The sequence below is a fragment of the Corvus kubaryi genome, unplaced genomic scaffold (genome assembly GCF_017639235.1).
Source record: "Corvus kubaryi isolate FWS band 111438036 unplaced genomic scaffold, C.kubaryi_AGA036_p1.0 37397, whole genome shotgun sequence".
NCBI lineage: Eukaryota > Metazoa > Chordata > Aves > Passeriformes > Corvidae > Corvus > Corvus kubaryi.
Genome location: NW_024581136.1, coordinates 9,987,201 through 10,014,208, shown reverse-complemented (window position 1 = coordinate 10,014,208; position 27,008 = coordinate 9,987,201). Strand labels below are relative to the sequence as shown.

The following is a 27,008-nucleotide window of genomic DNA, read 5'->3' as shown; positions in this document are numbered from 1 at the left end:
TTCTAGCTTGGGCCAGGAGAGAGAGGAAATATAACTCTTTGGCAGAGTGATCGGGAAGTTACGTCTTCAAGGAGAAGGAAATACAAATAACAGAGCACATCCACAGTAAGCATCTGATAACATTCCTACTTAAATGACTGGAAACTTCTCACATTGTTTGAGATGGATTTGGATATTTAGAAGAACAAGAGGCACTGTGGATGGTAGGGTTGTTCCAGCACTAATCATTACAGACACTTAAAGAGACTGAAATGTCTCTAAAAGATTGCTTGTTGTCCAAGTGACAATCATACTCAAGCTCATTTCTTGTGCAGTCTAGTTCAATCTCAATGTCTTCACTTTAGGGCTCATTTAGCTCAAATAATCAGTGATCAGAAATAAAAAGAAATGTGTTGCGTATGTGTGTTTTGAAGCAAAACTGGCACCACACAGTACATCAACTGCTGCCTACCAGGCTGTTTGCCTTGTCTTTGCCTGTGCACAGATGGGAGAGGAACTTAACGTCTCTCCTGTTATTACTTAGTAAGTTTTTTGTGCTTTCATATTGATTAAGCTTAATCTTATTTCCAAAAACAAACAAATCCTACCTACACTAAACTAAAAAACCTCCTACCAACCAAAACCCAACTTTTCCAGTTGGTATCTATTGAATGTTGTACAGAATACCTCCAGCATCCTGCCAATCTATGTGAGTCAAAACACTGAGTGTTTAACACAGCAGAAAGCTGTAGCTGCTAAAAGCCACAGATAACACACATCCATACCCAGATACCACTGTGTATATATGCACGTGTACTCCCATGAGTACTTAGACATTATCTGTGAGGATACTTCTTATTTATGTATTAGTTTGCTGTCCATTTGCAATTTCAAGGAGACTTCTGAATTCAGAAAGCAGGATGAAATAATGGGAATCAAATGAGCTTGGGGAGCAATCTGGGGTTTTTTTCTGTCTCCCTTCCCTGTGAACACTCTCTTCACTAAACTGCTGCATAATTTTTCTGTACATCAGAAGCATCTGGGAAGTTTCATCTCAGAAATAACTGCCATTGAGTGGTAGGTGAAGTGATTCCCAGCAATGGATGTGACACCTTCCCAGGGGGAGCAAATTCCTCCTTGCACACATTCCTGTGTCAGCCATCACGTGGCAGAACTAATGCTGGTAGTGGTACCCAGCAACAGGAAACCTGGGGGTGTTACTGTGGATGGAAGCTGCAAAGTTACTGTGGATGGAAGCTGTGTCCTGAATAAGCGGCAAAGCCCACACGCTGGGGCAAGCCACAGCATTCTGCAGAACCGACATGCAAATACAGTAGGAGAGTGCTTTGAGTATTTCCTTGGAGTCATAATAGAGAGAAAAAAGCTGTTAAAACAGGGTAGGAATTGCCCCTTTTCTGTAACATCTCTGCTTTGCAAGCTCTGCTCACAGCAACTTTGATGGATGCGGTGCAGAGAAGTCACGTGGAGATGAGCGGGTTTTACTCCAACCCTCCCCACAAGCCTCTGCTACCTACAATGAATCTTAGGCTTGGGAACAGAGTCCTCTGTCTGGAGCCACAGTCCCAGACAGCTGAATGCTTTGGGAAGCTGACACGTGCCTTGGCTTGGGAAACTGCCAGCTCTTTGATGCAGCAGCGCTCACAGAGCCTGACTGCAAAGCATGTGGAGGAGGGAAAGAGTGGAGGAGCCCTTAATTTGGCTGCCAACTTCCAAGGCGCTCACTCGCTCGGGAGGTTATATGACAGCTGTGACTGAAGCAAGTGTGGGAGGATGCAACTGCGGGAAAGGGAAGCTCTCGGGCTGGGCTGGGTTATTCAAAATGAAAGCCAGAGCGGCATTTGCTGCAGTAAGATCTCTGCTGTGGGTCAGCAGCTCTGTTAAGGCAAGGCTTTCCATGAGGAGAGCCGCAGGAATGGCCTAGTTTAATGCACGCAGAAGGAAACTATTGAGCTGTTCAGCAAACACCGTGCATGCTAGATTAGAAAAGAAGGGTGGATTCAAAGGATCCCACTGATCAGTGTCAACACCCAGCCAGGCAGCGAACAAATACCAGAAGGAGGTGGAATCCCAGCTGGTTCTTGCAGAAGACTCTCCTCCTGGTCAAGGCAAGAGAGAAGCTGGTGACCAACCCCGTGCCTGAAGCAGGCCCTGCTCCTTAGCAAAACACAAGGGCTTAGGGCACCAATCCCACTAATGCCTCAGACAAACAACAAAAGGTTCCTGGCTGCAGAGAAGCTGTTGAAAACAAGCACAGGACAAGCAGCTCCAGGCCATTCTCTGCTCTTTCAACACTTCCATTTCCTGTTCAAAGGCCACAGATACTCTGGGAAAGCTGCACTGAATTTCTCTCGTGCTTTGCTTCAGATGGTCTTTTCCTCACACTCACACCGGCCGGCCCCTGAGCTGGGAAGCTTTTAAAAAGGCTACTGCTGTGTGCAGTGAGCTGCAGCCTCCACCACTTGTGAGTGGTACCTGTTAGGAGAGCATGAGTTCAAACCTTCTCCCACAGCCAACATGGGGTAGTGAGAGGGAGCACAGAGCTGTGCAGCCAAGGCCAGCTCCAGGCTGCTGTGTTCCTGAAGGGGACAAATGGCAGGACTAAGATGGGGTCAGAAAGGCATACCTAGTTTGGGGATCAAAAAGTAGTGCTTTTCGCAAGCAAGTAATAAAAAGTGCTGTTTCCACAACCTAGTTAGTACCTGTTAAGTACTAGGCTTATCAGACTATCTCTCCATTTATCAGGGGCCAGCCCACAAAAAGCAAAATGTCCTGGCAGGAGCCTGAGGCACACTTCAGAGAGTGTACAGGCATCAGGAGGAGGACAGAACTTCAGCTCCATGACTTTCACTGAAGCCTCACACTGTGATGAAGACATATGGCACGACAGCATCCCATCTAACTTTGGACAACAACTCTACCCCCCAGTGACTAACTAGGATGTCTTTACATATGAGGAAAAACAGATTTAAGTTATCTCATGGTAGACATATAAAGAACATCCACAGCTGTGCTGGTAGGACCCATTTTTCTTCTGTTACTATGAACAGAGTGCCAAAGTCTAAAATCAGGTGAGATAAATCCTGTCTCTACTGACTCCATATGGGACTGGAAACCAACTGAAATACATTGGCAAAATCCTCTGAGAAGACAACATTATGATCACTGCTGCATCACATTCCTTTGGAACTGCTGGCTGCTTTTCTTTACCAGTAATTTCTTGTGTTGCCCGGCTTTTAAATTCATCCTTTAGCATCCCAAATTTAAGAAACCCCTTTGAGACTAGAAGGAAAGCAGAGGAAATGCTAACAGTGCAGCCCAGCACTTACCTGAAGTGTTACAAATATTTCTCCCTGCTTTCTGGTCTCGAAGCCCAACACCCCCACCCATGAAACCCTGACTCTGGAGTTGCTAACTCCCCCTACCCAAACCCCACTGAGGAAGAGAGTGGGCAGATTCCATACCTTCAATGGGTTTGGGTACAAAATGTGATGAGGGTTTGGTTTTTTTCACTCGGTTTCCCTTCATAATTTGACCTTCTTTATTGAGTCCCAGGAACCACGCTCGTCCGGATTCTTGCTGCCGGTACAGCGTGGAAGAATAAATAACGTAGTAGTTTTCAAAGACGGATTCTTTAAATTTGCACTCTGGTGTGAAAACATCCTGCAGTAAGAGAAAGAGAGAAGAAGAAAAAGCAGTGGAAGAATTAATCACTGATCTTCTAAATTAGGCATCACTGAGTGATACACAATGGTCACGCATTGTAGTTAACAACAGAAAACAACAGGGATCAGCAATGCCAGCTCACAGCAATAATACCCATCTAGAAACCTCCTGGCTGAAAGGCAAGGCTCTCCTTCCCTGGCAGAGCTGTGGTTTGCAAAACAGCCTACAGTGAACAGGCATGAAAAACATGCAGGAAAAGTCAGAAATTTGCCAGGCTTTAGACTGAAATACTAAGCAAAAGAAAGAAAAAGAGAGCTGAGAAGCAGAGACAGCCTTGCTGTTCCTGATGCCTTCCCCTGGCTTTGCTCATACCTTCCCTGTGATGAGCAAACGTACAATGCTTGTTGTCTAAAATATTGAGGTTTCTTCAAATTCTTATAGGCAAAGGGCAGGTTATTGAACCATTTAAGAGGATTTAAAGAAAGGGGTGTACAAAAGCAAGTAAACTATTTAATTTCAAAAGCGACTTGAGGAAATGCTGGCACAAAGCCTGGACATCTTTCAATAAAGAGAAAGAAGTAATTTTAAAGATTTCTGGCACAGGTGTTTCTTCAGGTACCGAGAAGCATTTCCACACCTGCCCTGGAGCAGAGCACATACGGATCTGTCCAGGACATCCCCTGAGCCTGTGATGGCTGTGGGAGTGGCTCTGCCTTTGCCACTTGTGCTGGCTTTGCACGACGTCTCCAGGACGAAACTACACTCAGATATGGACTAGTACTTGTTATGTGCCAGTATTCAAGATTTTCTCAACAGAGAAACATGAAATCTCTTTTAAAAGATCTGACTGGCCAGGGAATTCTGTGGCAGTGGGCTTCCAAACCTTCAGTGAGTCAGATGTGGTTGTTAGTGGGGTGGGTTTTCTTCCCAGACTTTGATACTGAGCAGAAAACTTATCCTGGGCAAACAAATTCTCCAACTAACTTTCCAAAAACTATTCTTGCAAAAAAAGTTCAAGCCACAATGAAAGTTAATTTTCTGAAGCAAAACTGTTTCAGCAAAAAAATCCCTTCTTACAGGTCCCAGACAAGGCATTTCTGAGCCCTGTGAGTGAAGGCAGATGCTGCTACAGGCAAGTGATTCTCCCTCCCAAACCTTTGTCACTCCCAAGTCTTCGGGAGCTTCTCCATCCTTGCCAATGGAAAACCCATGACCAACATCTGAGCAAAGCATCTGGAGTAATTCCACACATTTACTGCAGACCTTAAGAGCGAACATTCTGAACATTCAGCAACACTCAGGAACGTGTTCCCAAGCAGGCTGGGGGTTATATAAAGTGTTGCTGGTGTGACAATAAATCCAATGTGCAACAGACCCGCAGAGCCTGGCAGGCTTGAAGCTACAGAAGATAAAGCACAGCAGAAAGCACAGAGCTGTGCTGCACACGTGAATTTTACATCAATCATTAGAACCACACAGGTAAAAACACCATCAGCAAAACGGGCCATTTTGCCCTATCTGAGGGAGTCCTTTCTGTCGGAAAAATAAATATTTTTAAAAGAGAATGAAACAAGAGAGATCTAGATGACTTAGAGCACTATAAAATGGTGTTTGAAGTAGCTTCCCAAAAGAGCAGTGTTTAAGTGTTCCTTAAAGCTGCCCTTTATCTCCAGGCTTTGTCTTGCCTGGGAAGGCGCAGCTCACCTGGGAGCTGGGTTTGCAGGAGCTGCCTCTGAACTGCTGGCTCAGGGGCACTCCCTGGCACCAGGCCCAGCCAGGCAGCAGCTCTCAAACCAAACTGGACAACTCAATCCCCTTTCCCATGCCTTTACTACCCCCATCAATAAAAACTTACCAAGAAAATTCCCTTTAAGGGGACTAAAAAGTTGGCAGGCTGTGAAAGATAGCTCCCAATTTGACCTAAACATGGAACTAACACAATTTTCAGTGAAGAAGAAATAAAAAAGCTAATGCATTTTGAAAATGTAGTTTCAAAAAGAAAAAAAAAATTTAATTAAAAGTTATTGCAAATTAAGTTTTCAGCTAAATATCTATTTTAAAATTACTGCAGTATAATATTTTATGACATGCAGCAGTAGTTCATAAAAGCAGATGCTGTATTGTATATCCACTTGTACCAATAAACCAACTAAATTCTTATATTATTTTAAAGCAAATGCATGTAAAGACATCAAAGTAATGAAGATTTTTTAAAAAATAAATAAAAATCTATTGTTTTCCTTTAAATGTTTAAGCTCTACCACAAGCAAACAAAAGCATCCCATTGGTTTTGTGAGTTGGCTGGTTGATTCCTCATCCCCCATAACTCAGTTGAAACAGCACTTCAGGATATGAACCATGGCAACACTACTATGGAACACCCCAGCTCTGTCCATCAGCACCTCAGAAAACCCACAGATTTGATAGCTAAATTCTAGTTAAATAATACTGGGTTTATCTACTATTACCCTTCTTCTTATGTACATCACCTCACCTGCCCCGACTGTGCCATGTGGGGACAGACACCCACAGGACACAGCTCATCCTGCCACCAAACTGACAAGTCACAGAGTCCCCACAGGCCTGAGCAGCAGAAACCTCTGTGGGCACTACCATGTATGGACTTGACACAAAGAGCAAGAGGATGAAGAAAGAACCAGATGACCAGAGAGGAGAAAGGGCAGAGGAGCAGGACACAGGCCACTCTCCCAAGCACTGCCTGAGGACATTTAGAGTGTCCTCTAAATCTTATTAACATGCAAATCTTTATGTTTTTCTTCACTGCTATCTTCTTGGTGCCCCATGGCCAGCCTTCAGCTACACTGCATCATTTAGTTTCATCACATGCCGTTTGCTGTCAGCTTTGGGGCTACCAATAACAAAAGGCTATTGGGATATTAATGGCAGAACAAGCTTCACTGTCAAAATTAATCGTGGCAATTATGCTGAATCAAGTGGGAACTGTTTCAGTTGTCTTAGGCTGAGATGAGCTGGGAAGAAAGACAGAAGTGCAGGCGAGCATAACAGGCTTCACACTAACAAAGCAGTTTGCAGCAGCCACTGCTGCACAGACAGAAATCTGAGATAACAGAAAGTATTTTTGGAAAATCACTGGTCTGTTGACCAGACCTCTAGGGCATGCAAGATTTAGAGGTTTTTTTATTTGTTGGTTTTGTTTATAAGATAAATTCACCGTTGATGAAATGTGCTAGATAGGCAGACCTGGAGTCCAATACTTTCTCTTCATCTCAGATAAAGAGTGGGTAAACATAGCAAAGGGATCCTCAGACTGTGCCCCCCACATGCTTCTGACAGGACATAAGGACATCCTGCCCCAGAGGTAATGCTATAGCAAAGCCCCGGGGTCATGAGCACCACTTCACTTCCTCACTTGCTGCAGGGACCTTTGGAAACAGGCTAATTACAAGTCCCACGCTATTATTTTTCCAACTCTCTCCTTGATTGAAATAGCATGACCAGGTACAAGACAGTGAGAGGACAGATGGCTTCTATCTTTTAATCACCAGTCTTTTTTTAGTCTTTAAACAAAGAAATAAACAGTGACTCTATTTTCTGCACAAAGTCCACAGAGGTCTCCTGTCAGGACTGCCACAAACTCAACTCATTCAGAAAGCCCACCAGTTCTTCTCATTAAAGAGTATGCTTGTGATTTGTAGAAAAAAAAATTCTCTCAGTTTAACTCGATGTGAAATATGTCTTTGACTGAATAATTTTTGCATACAAAGTAAATAAATATATTTATTTGTTTACCACTTGGAGATTTAGAGCCTGAGGTATTTTGTTAAGTGTCTACAGATATTACTGAAAGTGGCTTGGAAAAGCAGTTCTTTTTTTAACTGTAAAACTAAAAACCTGCATGAAATATTTGTAAAAGAAATGTTAGTAATTTATATGCAAAATGATTAGCATCTGGTTGCAACTTGTTTCTTACATCTCAATCCAGTCCCTTCTACAAAAGGCAATTCTATTAAGAAGAGTAATTAGATTTGTTTTGAAAAAACAAACGTAGGTCTGGTTTGTGCTAACTGTAGTTTTGTTGGAAATTTCACAGTCTAAAAAAAAAACCCAACACAGTAGCTATCACAGAGAAAATAAGGGAGATCACATTCAATGACACTTGGAATCAAAAGGAGCTAAATGGATGCAACCGCCACTGGGGGGGATTCAGTGTGTCAGACCTGCTCAGGGAGGGTATAAGGTACCATGGATTGCCCCAGAAGTTATTTCTGGTTTAGAAAACCAAGATGTTTCATTTATCCTTGATCCCAGTAGGGTTTTCTGCCATTTGTAGATGGAAATAAAGATGTGACTTCCAGCAAAAGCCAACCTCTGCATCACTTGAGCCAGTTTAGTTCTTCAGAGAGATGTTGGGAATGTCTGGGCCCATCAGTCCCTCACCACAGCACAGGCTGGCAGTGGTTTGTGAGAGGGCAGATTTTTTTTCTAATCCACCTCATCTTTCACCTGGTGTGGTCAAGTAGATCTAACCTAGCCTCTTTGAACACAGCAAGTTTGACTGGACTCTCCTTTGCATTTCTGTAAAGCTGGAGAAGTTCCACAGACATCAGTGCAGAGGCACTGCTGTCAAACCTGTGGGCACAAAGCTTCAGTGATGCAGTGACACCCTCGGAGATGTCAGCTCCTTCAAAAAAAGCCAACCCAACAGTGCTGTAGCCCTGGTGCAGTCACAGTGCTGCCAGGGCAAGGATGGCCCTGGTGCTGCTCAAGAAAACAGTGCCAGCCCCTGCCGTACCAGCCTGGGAGCATCCCTGCCACTGAGCATCCTCAGCCAGGAGGTGCAAAAAAAGGGTCCCCAGTAAGCAACAGCATGGTGTTTCTGGGTTCTGACCATGAGAGCCAGCAATCTGCTCCCCAGAAACCCCTGGTGTCCCCAGATCATGGCAGAAATGGTGACAGATTTCATGTGCAATGCTCAGGGAAAGCCAGCAGGAAACTGTCACTGGCTGCTGTTGCATTCAAACCCAGCTGCTCACTCAGTGTCCCCCCAGACTGGGCAGCTTTGCTCATATTGCTCACCATTTCCCTACAAACATTCCCAAAATTGCCAGATAAATAAAGATCTCTTTTTTTTTTTTTTCCAAGATCTCCTTTTATTATAACCCAAAGGAGAACAGCAAATACACACATCCACAAGCAAACCTAATGACTTAATAAATTTAGTCACTGAAACTAGCAGCAATAAAAGAAAAAACCCATTCTGCAAGTAGTTTGTGCCACAGTTTAGGAAAGGGATGTTAATTATGAGTGTTGAAATATCTAACTAACACACTCCCAGAGTAACAGTTTTCCTTTGTTTACAGCACTTATGGGTTTCTCTTTTACATTCTGCACAATTACTAAGCCAGATCTTCAGATGGGATAGAAGCACTAAACTGCACTATAGTCTATGGCATGGCAAGGTTTCCCTCCCAGAGAATCTGACTCAGGATACTAACTGATGTTAGTGTTAATACTTAAGAGCTCGTCAACTCATTTAAAACATATTAAATAGGAATCATAAATATCAGCACAGCTATCAGCAGTGGCATTTCACTGTTGTTGCGGAGGCAGAGCACGGAATGATTGGATTGTGTTCACTTGTCTGTATGAGCGCTGTTCCATCCCAGGGAAAAGGATGGCATTACAGAACAGCATCTGTTTTACGGTGCTCTTTACCTAGTTAAGCCCATTTTACATTCCCCACTGACCTCAGCTAGGGCAGGGCTTCATCAACACTCCTCTGATATCAACAGCACTGAGAAATTCAGCATTGAAATCAATGTGCGCAGGACACCGTAGTTTTGAAGACATTTGGGCTTCCAGATGAAATGCAAATGCCCAACTCCCATTTAAACCCATGAAAGCTCAGAGACCACGTCTTTGAGTATCTGAGAATTTGTGGCCACAAACCTCATACAACAGCACTTGATCCTGGCATACTCTTTTTCCCAGGACAGGTCTTTAACCACAGAGATTCCATTTGCAGGATAAGCCCTGTGCAGGCCCCAGCAGCACTGCCACAAGCAGAGATGCCTTGCACAGAGTCTGAGGCAGTTCAGTGCCCACCTCGCTCAGTGCAGCTTCTCCCCTGACCTAGGGTTGCATCTGTCTGGAAATACTTTAAAATAATTGTAGCTGAGCTCTCTCTTGGCATGTGATCAAGAACCGCAAATGTGCATCCAAACTTTACATCTCATCACATCTTTGTCCAGATGGCAGGTGATATTCTACTCTTCACACTCCACTCTTCCTCCCCCTTCTAGCTCCATAAGAGATTGGTGACAAATCTTCTTGGTGGCCTTTTAGAAGTAGGAGAGAGCAGATACATTTTAAAATAACAAGCTGCTACATGGGAGTGTACAGCCCCGCTGCAGAGTAGAGATTCACTTGATGAGGCAATATGGTATCTGAAAGCATTCTGACTCCGCCTGGACCATCTGTGGGCTGGAGCACATTTTCAAATAAATCATCATCCATGCAGGTCTGTTCTCCAGCTCTGGAAGCTGGGAAGCAGCATTAGCAAATCATCTAACTTACTGCCTCTGAAAATTTAACTAGAGGGCTATCTGCCCTCACTTTTGAGGGAACTCTGTGCTCAAGGTAAATAATTTTTCAGCTGGCTTCCCTTTAAAATGCCCATGCAAGAAATGGAGTGCAAATCTGCTAAGTCTTGTGAGCTGACCCAATATTCCTAGACAGGCAAAAAACCCCAAGTGCTGGACAAGCCTCTGTAATTAGGCTGCAGATCTTTGTATGCGGACAAAGGTTGTCCTAAAGCATCTTCTCATGTTCAAGGACTGATTAAATTATTCACGTCACCGCCACTAAGGAATGCTGGAGACAAAGGTGTGATTGCAGCATGGACATGCCCAAGGTGTCCAGCAGCAGCAAGGACATCTGCCCAGCACGCAGCAGAGTATTGACCAAAACCTGTGGTAGGTTTGCAAGACACTGAGCTCGGTTTCACCTCAGATAACCAGTTACCTCAATCACAGTGAGCCCCTTCAGATCCACACTAATTTGCCTTTGGCTACAAAGCAGATGAGTTTTGGGGATGGTAATCCAGACCTGTCCATCCCACCACAGCTCAGTATTGTGCTTTTTTGCTTTCAGCTCTTGGCCTGCCCACTGTGCAGGCACGTTTTCACCAAGTACTTCATAAAGTGCCCAAATTCATTGCACTGGCCTTTGGTGAGCTGCTCATGCAATCCTCACAGGCACACAGCTTTCAGCTTAATGACTGCTGACAAGAACGTAACTGGGGATGACTCTTCCAGCTAGGCTGCTCACTTCCATACCTCCCTGGAAAGCCCAGGGGGGCTGGCTGAGAGAACAGGCTCTGTCAGTAAGGTCTGGGTACCAATGACTGCACAGCTCCACGTGCAGTGTGACCTGCAGAAGCCAGCACATTGAGCTGCTCACCCATGTGGCACATTGAGCAAGTCACATATTTTGCCCTTTACTTCACTTTTTCTTAATGATGGACCCCACATTCAAATTCATGGTTGGGTGGAGTAAATCTTCATCCCTCCTTTTTAAAATATAAGGTATATTTGGAATTTACTTGATTGATTTGGTTTTTAATTTTGGATCTTATTTCAAGCTGGAATTTTAAAGCCTCTAAAGTTTTGACTGCTATGAACTGGAGTAGTGATCACAGCACAGCTCACTCATGTGGCACTTGGCCCATCCAGTGCAGCACTGCTCTTCCAGGAAAGCAACTGCTTCCCACAAAAGGGGTTTCTCCTGACACCATTGTCTCTGGTATTGCATTCCTGGCAGCCTAGGGATCTGGTGAAACCCCAGGATAATTTCTAACCTGGGAATCTCAACTCATCTATTGTCTTTTCTACATTCTGCTTTCCTGACAAAGTGTCTGAAATTGCTAACAATGTTATCAACTCTGCTTACTCCAAAACACCATCCAGAAATATATCTTTGCATTCAGACATAACGATCATGAGACAAGATGGGACTAAATGAAGATATGCTAGCTGCATACAAGAAAAACAGATTTCCTAAATTAGCATCGTACTGCCTCATCTGCTAAAGCCTGAAATAACTATAAAGAAAAATAATAATGTAAGAACCCTAGAAACACAGCCAGATGGGATGCTCTGAACCTCTGATCTCTCTGTTTCTTGGCATCAATCTGAGTCTGAGCACAGGGCAGAATAAATTGATTTGTTGCCTTTGGTTACGTTTGCGATCCTGCTATTTTTATTATTGTTGATAATAATTACAATGTATAAACTAAAGTAATGGTTATGCATTTATAAACATGAGATTACTTTCTTCTGATAGTCAAAAGAAGCCTTTTAGTAGAAAATAAGCAGTCAATATTGGGTTTTTTGTGTTGTTATTTATATGAAAATCATCCTCAAAGGCTCAAACCAGAGTATAAATGCCTTGAGCATTTAATAAAATGTCATCACAATGACAGGAGGACAGGGTAGACCTCTTCATTTCTACATTCTTTTGCTGAGGTCCTGAGCACTGAAAGACCAGACGGCTTGCTGTGTGCTCTGCAAACAGGAGGTGTCAGAGTGAGTGGAGAAACAAATTTCAACCAAGTTCCAGTTCAGTTTCTTAGGCAAACACCCCCTCTTTCTAACAGAAATGAAATAATGCAGTTATAACAGTGTCAACAAGAAAAGGACTGTGAATGAGCCCCAGTCCTTGTAAAAAAGAGTCTTACAAGTGTTTTATGGTTTTTGACACACAGACAAAACCATTCAACGGTACAGCCTGCACAGAGTGAAGGTCTGAAAGAAGAAAATGGCCTCAGCCCAATTTTTTGTGTAGTTCATTTTTTCTGTGTAGTTCATTGTCACGTGGGCAGAAGATAAGAGGACTTGCCAAGAAGCTCACCAGGCCTATTACAGCCCTGAGCTGCTGATGTGCTGAGATAGCCTCTCTGCTTTGACTCTTAAATTCAAACTGTGCGACTCACTGGGAACACACTCTATCTTTCTTAATGCTGGAAAGATCTCTCCTGCATTAAACCAATTTCAGAGTTGTCATGACCAGGGCTGGAAATTCAATTTCTTTGCTGCTGAAACTTCCATTTTGAAAATGAGTGGTGCTAGATTATTAATATTTTGACAGCTTACTGACAGATGGGCTACCACTGGGCAATTAACAGCAAGTTCTGCGGTCTAAAGCATTAGCTGAGGCTGGGGTGAGCTGGTGTTGGACCAGCAGGTTCTTACACTAACGATGAAATGTTACGAAGTGTGACAAATTTATGTGGCTTTTCCCTCCCCCCTGTACCCGCTGCTGCAGCGCCTACACAGTGAGAAGGAAAGGTTCACAGAATATTCTTGGGAACAGGCCAGCTCTGCTGCCCACTGGGAGAGCCAAAGGGAGCCCTCTGAGATCTGTGTCTCAAAGCCTGGGCCCCAGCAATGTTTCTGCTGGCAAAGCCAGCAAAAAAGGTCCATGGTGCTACCTTAATATCTGCAGGGTGACACTCAGGTGACACTTCACACCCCTCTGCTCATCCTCCCAACCCCCAATGAAGGTCAGTAGCTGCTATAAAGGAAGACTGTGGAGGGTGTGCAGGCACATTTCTGTGGCTTTTAGATATTTATTCACTGGTTTTCTGAGAATTAAGAAAATCAATTAACTCTGCTGTGACAGAATTTCCATCCACATATTGACCACAGTACCTCTGCATAGCTTGAATGAGCTGACAAATCTCACAGCCCAAAACAACTGCACAGACAAGACCGGGCTTATTAATACCTTGAATGGGTTTCCATGATATGTATGTGCTGACAACCTGACTTGTTCTTTTTCTGTTAGTGTCCTTTTGATGTGAAATAACCCGTGGACAATGCACAAACATTTTGAATGGACCCAAACTACGCCACAGCTCAGATCTGACTGTGCCAGTGTATGCAGCCAACTGACCCATTGCAGCTGATGCTTTGCTTCCCAGGAATCAGACAGATGGAAGTACATCATCAGGCATTTTGCAGCAGTGGCTACAGTGAAATTTTTCACTCTGTTGCACACTGCTAGAGAACACAGATCAGCTTTGGCATCTGATCCTGTTCAGAAGCCAACTAATGACTTCAACTTCCAAACTAAAATAATACAGTCACTCTAGAGAGAGTAATATAATACACTAACTCTATTTGGCACAATGCACAGTAAAGCAGGAGACCATTTTATTGTGGGACTAGTATACAGAAAATTGTGCAACCATCTTTAAATTATATGACCCAAAATCAACAGAGCAGTCCAGACTTAAGAATTACTGCTTTCTGTTTGTAGCTACTTATTGCAGCATGCAGGCTCAGTAAGATCCAGGGTTTACAATTAGATCTGAAGGCATTTGATTATTTTTTACATAGACTCTGTTTACACTGCAGGACCAAATGCATAGAGTGGAACTGTTGGTGTCAAGGGCTGGATGCTGGCGCTGTAGACATTTCAGGATGGGTTCAGTCTGGTCTAGCTGCCACCTGGTCCCATGGTCTGACTATCTAGTACTTCAGGGGCACTCCCAAAGAGCACCCTTCAGTTTAGTTTCACCCAAAAGGGAAGCTAGTTTGCACAGCCTGAACCACTCGGTGGTGCAAACCAAAGAGCGGCATGTGAAGGTGACTGGAGGGATTTTTCCCAAAGTGCAACCCTGGTCTGAACTAAAGCATTCATCCCAGAGATACCTGGGATAGTTGGCTTACTGCAGTGGGGTATAATAAAGTAGGCGTGCGATGATGTGAAATGTCAGTGTTCTTAAAAGGGGCTGAAGGCACTGTATGCCCTCTGGAAAAGAGGGATGTGAGCAGCTGTAACCCGGGTGGGGGCTGTACACAAGGCCCTCTTCTGCCATGTGGAGTTTACACTTCACATTGTTCCTTTATGATCTCAAATGCCTCAGCCACACTGGATGTAGTAACACAAAGCCTTCCAAAAAGCACTCAACAACAACATCCACAAGCAGCTACACTGGCCGTAGTAACAACAAAATAGTTGCTAAGCCTCCCTACTTCAACTCAGTACCTGGCTTGTAGAAAGCCTGGAGTTTACTACACAGCACAGCTGGATTCTTCAGAGATTTGAAAATATTTTCCTTAGCATGATAAATGTTAAAGAAATCTTATTTATGTGTACCAGCAAACATGCTGAGGGGGAAGAAGACCTCAGAGCTGTCCTGACCATATCACTGAAGAAGAAACATGTCATCCCTGCTTTCTTCTGTGCTATTACAGAACTGGGGGAGGGAAAAAGGCCCCACTGAACCAAAAAAGCCCCACAAAAGAGAAACTATTTGCTCATGGGCATAACCGTTCTCTCTTACTATCCGCAATATTTCTTAGTTTCCATCTGTTTTCATCAATACTAAGTCCTGAATCATTAGTGCAGCAACATGAGCAGAATTGGATCCTCTAAGAATCACTAAAGCTGGACTAAACAATCTGTTCTAGGAATAAACACTGTTTCATGAATGTTTGTATTAAAATTGATATTATCACTTCCATAACAACGGAGATGAAGGAGAAGATGAGAAGTCTTGGGGAAATACAACTTTCTGGGAGAAAAACCCACAAGGATAACCTGTGTCAAACTGTCTGATTTAACTCAACCAAAGGCAGGGACTTCATGCAAGCAGAATGATCTAGCAAAACTGCAATGATCTGTTCATACTAATGGACCTGAACAGTCACTTCTGCCCCCACAATCTATGGCATTGGGGTCAGCAACAGGCATGGTGCCCCAGTCTAACCTGCCACACAGGGGGTGCACACAAACAGTGTAGCCATGAATGACCATCACCCTATGGCACAACACGAAAGCATCTGGAAGGTGAAAACCTGTGAAGCAAAAATTCAACCAGGCAAGTGGCAAAATACTATGAAATCACTCGGTTTTATTTACTAGTTCCACACTACTGCATCTGAACTGACCTAGACAAAGCATATTAGTAAACTGCTAATTCACAGAGAAATACATGCAACTGCACTTAGAGGAACACACAGAAAGTAAGAGCACCATGGGGATCATTTTACTTAGAAGAGGGCAGTAAAAAATATGAGGCAAGTGAGGCACAAAAGAAAAAAAAAAAGTTGTGAGATTTTGCTTTTTAAGTTGGTCATTAAAAAATAAACTTTCAACTGACAAGGATGCTTTAAAAAGTCTGATTTCTAAATTTAACTTTGATATTGAAAAGTCTTGGGTTTTGTTCTTTTGTTTTTTCGTTAGCGTATATTTGATAAAAAACCTAGGCGTGATAATCCTGGCGCTACACATTTTCAAAAGCCATTCTTTAGCTGCAGCCTCTTCAGAGGGTGCAGATAACATTTGCATGGATACAAAGCCCTTGCAGAAAGAATGTTCCTTAAGGGCAGAGCTGGCTGTAGGGTTTAATATGGTAGGAACTGAGACTCAAAAACAGCAGCATTCACATTAATAGCCATTAAATTATTTATTCATATCAGGCTCTGGAAGGCAGTAGAAATACTAGGTTGTTCTGAAGGGCTGAACTCCCATAAACTTTGTTGCGTGACTTACTTTCAGCTAGCTTTCTGAGGACCATACATTCATTATTACAAGTCTTGGCATACATTAATGCCTTTGGTTCCTTCTTTCCCTGATTTTGTGAATACGGAAAAAAAAAGTCTGTGCACCAAGTAATGTCCATATCCAGGAAGCAGCTGCCATGGTGCAGCACAGTCCATGCTCCAATGCAGCAGGACAGAGAGGGTGCAGAGTGGAAGAGGCTCCCTGAATTGCTTGATTCTGCCCTTACTATGAAACAACAGTTCTCAACAAAGCTCCATCTATAACACTCCGATTTCTTTCCCCCAGAAATAATACGATCCAAAAAATACTACAAAGCTGTTTTCAGAGATACCTGCTTCAATAGCTGTCACTTTCTGCTTTCCAGCCAAAATCTAGCCCACAGTCCCTACGAACACAGGCATCAGGTTCAGGGGTCAGGAGTCTCGAGGGACCCCTGTGGAAAAGCTTTGCCAGGAAGGCAAAGGGGCTCTTCAAATGATCCAAGCGCCTGCACCCCTCCAGCCAGCTGCTGGCTACCTCACAACTGTGGGAAAAGCCATCTGAAAAGCAGAACAAACATCTTGCTTGTGAGGCCAGAGAGACAAGCAGCAAGGCCACAGAAACACTGACCTGAGCTGCTAAAGTTACCAACAAGATGGTATTCTGCACTAAAAAAGTTCTCAGCCTTTTTTCACCCCCACTTATGTCCTGAGCCCTACTGCTGACCTTGATCCATTTAATTACATCCATAACCATATTGCACTGTAGCAGAATGTAATTATGCAATCAAGTAATGAGCTATGGTTTCACTCTTGGTCTTGTATGCAAAGCCACCTTTGAAGAGGGCAATGAAAGAAGCGATTATTGCAAAAGGACAGCACAGCCCCATGTACTAATTACTGGTCATGACGCAGGGGACAATGCTGGCAACATTGATCCATCAGCTGCTTTTAATAGGGGAGCTGAAAACCTTCTCCATGCTGCAGCCTCACAGTCAGAGCCATGGGTTTCATCCTGACGCCAGACCTACACTCACGACAGGCATGCTGTGTGATGGGCCTCCACATCTCTCCAGCCAGCAGCCTCTTTCAAACACACTTACTAAAACTAGAACTGCTGCACTGCTGGCCACTGCTAGATTGGCAGTCTGGCAGTGACCAGCACCAGCACCAAGGGAAAGGTGTAAGAACAGGGAAAATGCAGTGAAAGCTCCTTCTTGCTCTTGGCAGTGGGAAGCTTGTGCCTGCTGGATCCAGAAAGGGTGTCCTGGTGCTTAGGCAAAGCACCCGGCCTCCTGAGTGACCGCAGAAGTGTGGCAGGCACTGTGTGTTCAGAGCTGGATGTGGGAGCTGATGCAGATCCTCAAGGAGAGACAAGAAGGGCCTGAGCCAGGAGAGGCTTCAGTGAAACATCACAGCATGGAGGATTCCTGGAGGGGCTCAGCTTGGAAGAGCAGCTCCAAGATTGCACTTTGCTGCCCAGTTCAGTGCCCATCAGGTCCCAGCCTATGGAGAATTCGCCGTTGTTGAGATTTCAAGGTGTTTGGGAGGAAATGGCAAAAGAAAATCTGGTATTTTATGGAGATAAGAAACTGCCAAAATCAACTCTGACCATCATACTTGTCTGTATCATGCCATACTCAGAGTTACACAGGCAGCTCACAGAAGTAGGATCAAATCCATAATGCTACAAGCAAGGGTGGAGGTATGTCCCTTTAGATAAACAAATGGTGCCTACCAGTAGAGCAACTGAGTATTTCCATTTATCACACTCACACAAGGATCCAACAAGAAAGTCTCACCATGGTAAGGAGGTAATGGACTAAGAGAAATGAGGTCAGTTGCATAAGATCCTTGAAAAGGCTGTGCCAGAGTCAGGATCTGGATTTTCTGAATCCTAGCTTTCACTGTAAAAGCCTTCCTCTGCTGCATTTGGGACAGAACAGGAAGGCACTGGTGTGTCAGACAGAGCAGAATCCACTGCCCGAAAGCTCCATTCCACATCACCTTCTGAGCCCAAGATCCCTGGCACCGAGGCACAACACTGCCGTGGCCCATCTTTTTTCTCTCTCTAGCAGGAGTAGCACAACGTTTGGGAAAGTGAAAGTCACTCAGCAGTGATGCTGAGCACACGGACATCAAAAAGCCCCGAAAGGTCTATGGAAATGAATCAGCAGCCTCTCCCTTTGAAAAAGATAAATAGCTTTTTATGCATGCAGTATATGTGCTAGCATGTACTCTCCAGCTGACAACGTTCAGCCTCCAGTGTAACTTGTCAAAGTCTGATATGCTTTCCCTTTATCAATGTGGCAAACTGCTGAACCCCGTGTGCTCCAAGCAGTGGGCTGTTGTCCCTGTAGGCAACACATCTAAGCGCACTGTCATTCTTGCTACTGCACTCTGACACACGCATCTCCTGGTGATCAAAAGCCAAAACAGAGCCAGATGCAGCTCACAGCTTCACCAGCACAACCCCTCTAACCTGTGGATCCTCAAAAGGCCCTGAGATGGGGTGCTGTGACATACATTGATTTCATGTGAAGTCAATGAGAAAGCAATGACAGGTAGGGTGGCCACAGTGCTTCAAGGGCCTCTTCCTGTTACGGTTCTAGTTGCGCAATTTCTCACTGTTCGTTTTGAACTGAATAGGATTAGGGCCATCCCAGCATGAATCACTCATGAGGCAAATTCCCCCAGTATTAGCTGTTCCCCACCCCCTTGCACTGCTGGGACAAAGGACAAATCTTTGCAGATAGTGACTAGAATTCTGTGGGATTAGAAAAAATTGTGTCCAGATACGCAGAAATTGCTGAAACCAAACAGTTGATGCAAATCTGATGACCAGGGAGAAGCTGGGGATTCCTGAAGTGTGTCAGGCAATCCCTCAGCTCCAGAAGCCATTTGAAAACTGAAGGTGTGCACTCAGGGACAGAGCACTGGGGAGATGTGTTGGCATTCACAGGCCATGCAGAACAACTGCACGGACCGCACTTTTGGGAGAAATATGCTGGGGACAGCAGGGAAGCACAGTGATTTCATCTTCATCATATCTGACAACAATTTCAGGAATGACCCTGCAGAGTGTTTCTTAGGGCAGTCTGGACTGGGAAAGGGATGTGCTCTCTCCCATGCTTTTCAGGATGCCAGTTTACTCTAAAATCCCCAAACAACTTGTCTCCTTTAGTCTCACAATATGGGCAATGCCACATCATACCTACCTCTTCCCTTTCCATTAATTCATAACTTAAAATATTTTTCTTCCTCTTCCCATTCCTCCTTCTTTATTCCCTGGTGTATTTTTCCACTACATAAGCTTCTGTTTCTGAGAGACAGTTTTCAATAACCAAGATAATCTATAAATTCAGCTACTCTGATGGGTCCTTCAGCCACGAGTCACAGGTACTGTGCGCCACAAACACTCAGGCAGTCTCCCCCTTCATTTCCATTTCGACTGACTGCAAGACGCAACTTCTCTTTGGCAATTTCCAACACACAGAAACGTTAGACAGGAATAGGGCTTTTCAAGCATAATGAGAAGGAGACATCTTGTTCTCCTGATGCCTTAGGTTTTAACTTTTATATTTTTCAAATCCTGTACTGCTAAGTGTTTAACTCTGAAGTTTTGGGTGGCCTGTTAGCTGCTGTTCTCTCATGGTAGTTAGACATAATAAGCCTCTGTAGGTTTCCTCTTCAAGGACACCAGGCTCCAAAATGTGTAAACTAAAGCCTAGAGAAGGGGGGGGGGGGGGCCAAACTTGGGGTAATTACATCATTAACTGAAGTTATAATTGGAGAATTAACCCTGATACGCAAATGGGCCAAACTTATAAAAGTGTGAAGAACCCATAACCCAGGGTACATCTTGGGTGGAGCCTTTTGACTGCCCAGGGTGTACCTTTGAAGGCCTTTCAAACAAATACCTACTTTTATTCTCTTATTCTTGTCTAACCTCTGTTTTTAGGTGGCCCCCTCAAAGCATCAGTCCCCTGGGAAACGTTGCTGACATGATGGAGCAAAAAAGTAACAGCACCAAGGCCTCAGTCAGCTTCTCAACCCCACACAGAGAGCCTGAGCCCAGCAGTCAGCAAGCAATCTTGATGTGCTGCACACTTGAAATTGAGGTTTCATGCAACTGATTTCAGCACATCGATCGCCCTCTCTCTGCTGCAATCCTGAATCATGGCACAAAGCAATGACAGATAAAGATCCTTGGCAGGCAGTCTAAGCCCACAGGACAACACTAGAACTAGGAGCTGTGAACTGGTCCAGTCTGGGCTAACAAGGCATCTTGTGCCCATCATGGGATGGCACAGAGGTCTCCCATCCCTCCCTTGCTCTCACACGCGTAATCCATGGTACACAAACAGGCCTCATCACCTCCTGGCAGGAACTTGGGAAAGAGCCTCTGCAGAAACAGATATTCAGGCTCTGCTCTTCTCAAGCCACCTTGAGAGCCAGCAGAGCTCCTGGGGATCTTCTACAGGCCTGATCCCCCTGCAGGCAAGCAGGGTGGCCCTGCAGCGATGCCATCCCGGCTGCCCTGTGGGATGTGGGAGTGCCTGTCACACTGTGCTAAGGCTTATCCATTCCTGTCACTCCCCCACGGGAAACAGGAACACACACAGCAGGCATAGATACTCATCATGACCCAGTGCATCAGTACTGCACAGGTGCTGCAGAAAAAGGCTCGATGAGTTCAACACACACTGTGTTTTAATACTCTAAGCTGATTTGTATATATTGTGCTGCCTACACATGTGCAGTTGCTGCTTGCCTGGGATTTCTGCTACCCTGGATGAAACCTCAGCATTAGCCAAACCTTTCTCTTTCTGCCTGGGAGAAATTTTGGTGCGAAAAAGAAGTGTCCTGTTCTGCTGCCTCACTTCTGCAGCCAAGAACCTCTGGGTCTACCCCTCAACTTTTCCAAACCTCCTGTATGCAACCCTTGCAGCAGCTGGGAAGTGCTGCAGAGATGTGGCTCTTGCCCAAACACATGACAGTTTACTGCTGTTGCTGTCAACTCACTCTTGAAAATAATCCAAACAGCAGCAGCAAGCAACCTTGGCCAAAGAGGTTAATTTCCATGCAAAAGCTGTTTCCAAGGATCCTAGTGTTAGAGGCAGCACGCAGTGATTGATGGTTGGGAGCAGCCATATGCAGAAATTCATCCCCCGAGTGTGTCACTAGGACTGAAAGGGGTTTGCACAGAACAGCCCCAGTGCAAGGAGCTGTTGCTGCTGTGAGGAGAAAAGTAAAGAGGAGGAAAGCAGAGCTCACATGGTGTAGCCCAGCTGTTCTCCTTTGCAGCGTACACTGATGGCAATCCCAGAGCTGGGAGAGCACTCTGGGCAGTCTCATGCTCACAAGGAGAAGACAATCAGAAATTGAAACACAAACCAACCTCAAGCCTCCCTTCCCCTAAAAGATAATCCCTCTGGTTTGGCCATGTGGAATTGTATACCCTACCCCACAGCACCTGCAGGCAGAGAGTAACAAAAGCATTTTTTTTCTCTTAGTAGAAAACTGTTGTCATATAATCACTCCCTCAGCTACTGGGTTTATGGTGTCTTTAGCCTACAAATGCAACAACAAATACACAAAATGTGCTTGGACCACTCTAGGCAACAGAGGTTTCTCCTCCCTTCTGTTTATCTCTCCTATTTAAAAGCAGGTCACCAGAGAATTTCAGTAACTTTTGCTCATCAATCCCCACCTTATCCAAACAGCAGTCTTCCCAAGACAACCATACTGCAACTAGACCTTGGGCTCAGCAAAGACAATGTTGCCACTGCTGAGAGAAAGAGCAAGAGAAAGAAAACCCTTAAACCAGTTCGGGGTTCAGCAAATGCATTCAGATTCTTGTTTGCCATCTGTCCTCTCTTTATTAAAACTGATAGAGCCATTTAGCACCAAAAAAAAAAAAAATTGTTTGGGCAGGGCCTGGAAGACGCAACAGAGGAAGGAATTTGGCTGCTAGAGAGACAGCCTCATGTCCTGTCAAGCCAGGGTGGCTCTGTGACAAAGCAGGGGCCCTGACAGCTCAGGGAGAAAGGCATGTTTTTAAAAGAGGCTGTCTGCACAGACAGCAATTTGGTGCCAGTGGGTTACATGGTTTGTGCTTTCTAGGTTTGATTTTGTCCAAATTCATATACTATGAGAGGACTAAAGTGGTGCTGCAGCTTGTTCTGTCTGCGAGGAATTCATTACAGTGTGCTTGGCTCCTTGTCACTTGGAGGCACAGAAACCAGGGACCAGACTCTCCAGGGAATTTCCAATGTCAGTCATCCTTTCTGTACATAAGGCAATATTTAGGGCAATGATTCCCAGAGTCTGAATATTTTACTGATGTTATGAATACTAGAAAAAACAATGATGTGCATTGTCTCCATCCTGGAAGGGCCATCAGGGACCTCATGGGATTCCAGATGTTCATCTTGGTCTGATGGTGCCCACGCAAAGTTGCAGCCTCTTTGGTGTTGGATGAAGACACCAGAGGTTGCTCTTGGAAGGCTACTACCAGGGAGAGGACAGGTTGTGACTGGCTGTGGTTGGCAGCAGGATTTCCCTGATGTTCTGTCAATACAGATTTAATGTTAATTGCAATTTTCTGTGTCTTCAAAGAAGACAAATACACCACCCACAGAGGGCTAAAACTTTTCTGATGATCTCCCCTGACCTTGGAGATCCCTCGATGAAACTTTCCTCTGTATTTTAAATGCTGCTTTTATATTATTGATGAATCCTTCAGTTCTGCCTAGTGAAAATCCTTTAGACATTCAGAGGATCGGAGATTGGCTGTTTGGACAGGTGACAAGCCCATTTCTGCTAAGCCAATATTTTTCAAATCAAGAGTCACCAAGCAGTGGCAGTAAGAGTGAAACAAGATGAGAGCTGGAGATACCAGCCTGGCTCCCAGCTGATTTCCTGAGTGTCCTGCCAGCCTGAATGTGCTCTGGTGCTTGATTAATTTAAATTGGGAGTTTCTGAAAACAAAAAATGTCACACTCAGCTTCTAATCAGAGCACAAAGGTCCCGCAACTGCTCAGCAGGCAGTGAATGCCCAGCTGCACTACAAGATCATCATTCTTCCAGGATCTTCTACCAGTAATGATATTTTCACTGTGCAGCTCTTTAAACCGAGACAAATAACCTCAACAGCAGGGCAAAAAACCTCTCACAACAGTGGCTCTGAAGTAATTACTCCAGGGACCTCTGTGCTGTGACAGCCCCACGCAGGCACAGCCCTTGCACAGCAGGTTTTTCCTGAGATGGAGCCCAGCACTGCCTGTCTGAGTATCCCGCTGGTCCTTCCAGCTGCCTTCCCGGGTATCTCTACCTGTCTGAGTTTCATCCAAACCTGGGAAGATAAACTTTTCTTTATCCTGCATGTTCCTGGCCCTAGGCTATCCAGCTACCATGAAAATACAAACCAGTGGCTAACAGAAATGGTTATTACTAAAAGGTTTCTTGCTACATTACTTTTTCCACAGACTCTCATTTTACATCGAAACAGCCACCTTTTTCCAATGCATGCATGCACACTCGGTAAGCTATGAAAGTACAACTTTATTACCATGGATTTACCTCAAAGGGCAAAACTGAGCCAAAAATCAATTCAGGTTTGCTGACAAAAAGCAAAATGCTAATACTGGTGTTAGGGAATCAAAATGTCGCTCCTTAGCACCTGCATGAATATTAATAATTTCATTTTTTACATAACATTTTTGTTTCTTTTGCTTCCCAGCTACTTTGCAGAGCAGCTTAAACCTTTCTAAATTTGGCCTTTAACCAATTCATGCCCTTTTCTGTCCCAGATGTGCTTTCAGGTTTGAGGGTCAGAGGCTTTTTGCATTAAAATTAATTCATTTTGAGTGGCTCTTTTAATTTTGTCATCAGTTCAGTAATAACCTCCAGGTTTAATGGCTTCAGATCTGTATGTGTTGTATCACAGTGGATGGCCACAAGTGGAAACTTGACCCTGCATTTTTAAACCTAAAATCATCTGTCTTTCATACTTCAATTACTGTCACAGCCAGACTGTACCAGAGCACAGTACACGCTTGGATGCCCATCTCCCAAAGTAGATATTTAGCAGTTTCAACATGTAGTTTGTTCACTTGCTCAGGATATGAAACAGCTCTGGCACCTTAGCTCCAGCTGAGCATCAAAAGGGAATTAGGCACCTAAGTCATTTAAGCATGTCTGTAAATCCTATAAAGCTTCTGTAAGCATCTTTCCACATCCAAATACTATTGGAAATCTGTGTTGTAATGTAGAAGCAAAGTAGAAGATGCATAAAGATCTATAAATACTCTGTTAGTGCTATTAAAGACTTACAAATGGCTATGCTGTTCTACATGCAGGGCTCATTAATAATAACAGGGTGTGGGATGAGGCTCAAGTTCTAATGCAACAAAAAACATACAGCAAACAAATTTCTGTGTGCAAAACTGGATCGTAACTATTATCCTGGCCCAAACCATATGAAAATCTTCAGCCTCCTCTGAGAAACCAATGAGACTCCAGGAGAGCCAGCTCACAGAGACACTAAACATTTGCAGCTCTTTTTTTGCCTGGTCCTGATGGCCCTGCAGTGAGGGCTAAGAGCACATAATCTCTGCAGTGGAGGCATTAAACTCGGCTGTGCTCGCTCTCACCATTTGAACTCTTTCAAGGGGAAATGTGCTGCTGTGATTAACTGGGATTATTAACAGTGCTCAATGACTTGTAATGCCATTGGTAATCAAACAGGTCTCAGAAAAGTGGAAGAAGAGGAATTGAACAGAATTAAAATACAGAGAGTGCCTACAGCCTGCCATCCCAGGTCAGTGACGTGCCTGCACCTACAGCCTGCTATGTATATATAGAAATTAATTCACTGACTGCAGATCCACAAGATGAGGATGGAATATGATTCCAAATGTCTTTGCTTAGAAGACACTCAAGCAGCCAAGCATCATTTTAATGTGGAAATACTGCTGTCATATAAATCACTGTCTTCAGTGCCAGGAGTATCTCTAGAGACCTCAAATCTCTCTATCTGCTCTGAGGTAGCAGCAAATATACCAAACACAATACTTATAGGCAATATACTTGCCTAACATGGTCTTAATGTCTCTGTGCCATACTTCACCTTCTCTCTTCTAGAAAAAAACAAAGTAAATGCACACCATCCTCCCAATATTTCATAATTTTTGCCTCTAAACAATATTGTTTTCCTCCTATCTCTTTTTTCCTCCTAGCCTTCTTTTTTTTTCCCTCAAGCTTTCCTCTCATTTTCTTAAGTACAGTACCCAGAACCGGCTCCAGTCCTTCACCTGAGGAGCAGAGTAACAGCCCTTTCTCCCCAGTGACATCCATTCAGAGCCGGACTGAAAAGTGCTTTTTTAATAAAAAGATTGCCAAGCAATCTTGACTCATGTTCAATTTGTGGTCCACTGTAAGTTCCTGTTTCTTTCCTGCAGTGTTGATGCCTTCCATATTTTTCACACTTTATCTGTGCACTTAAGTCTTTCTAGAGCATAACTCATAAGAAACTTGTCTTTACTGAATTCTGCTCTATTGATTTTGAGTACTTCTCCAATGTATCAAGACGATACTTTAATTCAGGCTATATCCTTCAAAGTGAATCCCAGTTTGGCACAATCCACATAGTTTTTCTAGGAGTAAGGTCTCCTATCACACACAACATTAATGAAAACGTTGGTTTAAATCAAACTCAACACAAACTACTCAAGACTCCTCAGAGTCTGTCCCCCATTTAACTGCAACACACTGCTATGGAGAGTGAATTCTTTAATTATGTGTTCTTCCACCTTACATTAAGTTAATCCAGGCCCCTTTGTCCAGGTAGGAGTTCCTTGTGGAGAGTTCTCACAAGGTTTACTGATACCACAGTGCATCACATCCCCATTCCTTCACTCTGGCCTGTTAGGTCTGACAGCTGCTCTGGCTCAGAAGGCAGGTTTGAAATGAAATGCTGTAGCATCTCCCATGCTTTACACTAATGCAAGACCACAGTCCTGGAAGAAGCAAGCAGAGCTCCTCACCCTGCACCCTGATGGCAGTCACTGCATAGATGCAGTGGGTCCGAGAGAGCCTAAGGCCTGGGTTTTCCAAACTTACATGCTTTTCAGATACATAACTCCTTTCTGTTCAGAAATACAGGTTTAGGCAGTTAATAATGGTAACTGGAATGTGGAAAAATCAGGGTAAGTCTATAAAAATTGGATGAACTTTCATGCAGCTAATTCTTTATACAGCGTGTTTTTTCCTCTGTTCTTCAGCTGCTTAATAACCCCTTGGAACAGCCCCTCTGTGTCCTTGCTTTCTCTTGTTTTTTTCTCACCCATCTTCAGTTAAATCTTCCCAATTCAGCTCTCCTTTGAGAGAGTGTTTGAAAGCTGCCTAGCTAAGTGATTTGCTCAAAGGGCTCCATTTCACAGAGGTGGGCTATGAGAGCTGGGAGGAAGGGCAAGCCCCGAGGGGAAGCAGCAAGCAGGTCCCTGGCACCGGTTCAGATTTTGTTAATGAGCCTGGCAGGTAAATGGAAGGAGCCAAGAGCCTATTTGGCTTATCAGCAAGGACCCTTTCTAACCTCTACTTAATTAGCTTCTATTGATTTTCAGGATAAGAAAAATTTCTATGAGATTCTGAGCAATTTTAGCGGACATGCTGGACTGACGAGAAGTTTGAATTCTTCCCCACTCATCACCTAAGATTCTTCTATTTGCATTTTTCTCTCTCTCTGGCTCAAGTTTCACCTTTTTCCAGGGCTGAAGGCACAGGTGGCAAGCAGAAAGACTGGAGACA

General features: G+C 44.1%; 1 protein-coding gene across 3 annotated transcripts in view; it reads right to left on the bottom strand.

Annotated features, from left to right (window-relative positions):
* FGF12 (fibroblast growth factor 12) overlaps positions 1 to 27,008 on the bottom strand; it is a 221,343-nt gene that overhangs the window by 5,883 nt on the left and 188,452 nt on the right. For all 3 annotated transcript variants that reach the window (XM_042041829.1, XM_042041830.1, XM_042041828.1), the window contains one exon: positions 3,462 to 3,660. In XM_042041829.1, coding sequence (XP_041897763.1) covers positions 3,462 to 3,660 — 199 coding nt within the window. The remainder of the gene's footprint in view (positions 1 to 3,461; positions 3,661 to 27,008) is intronic.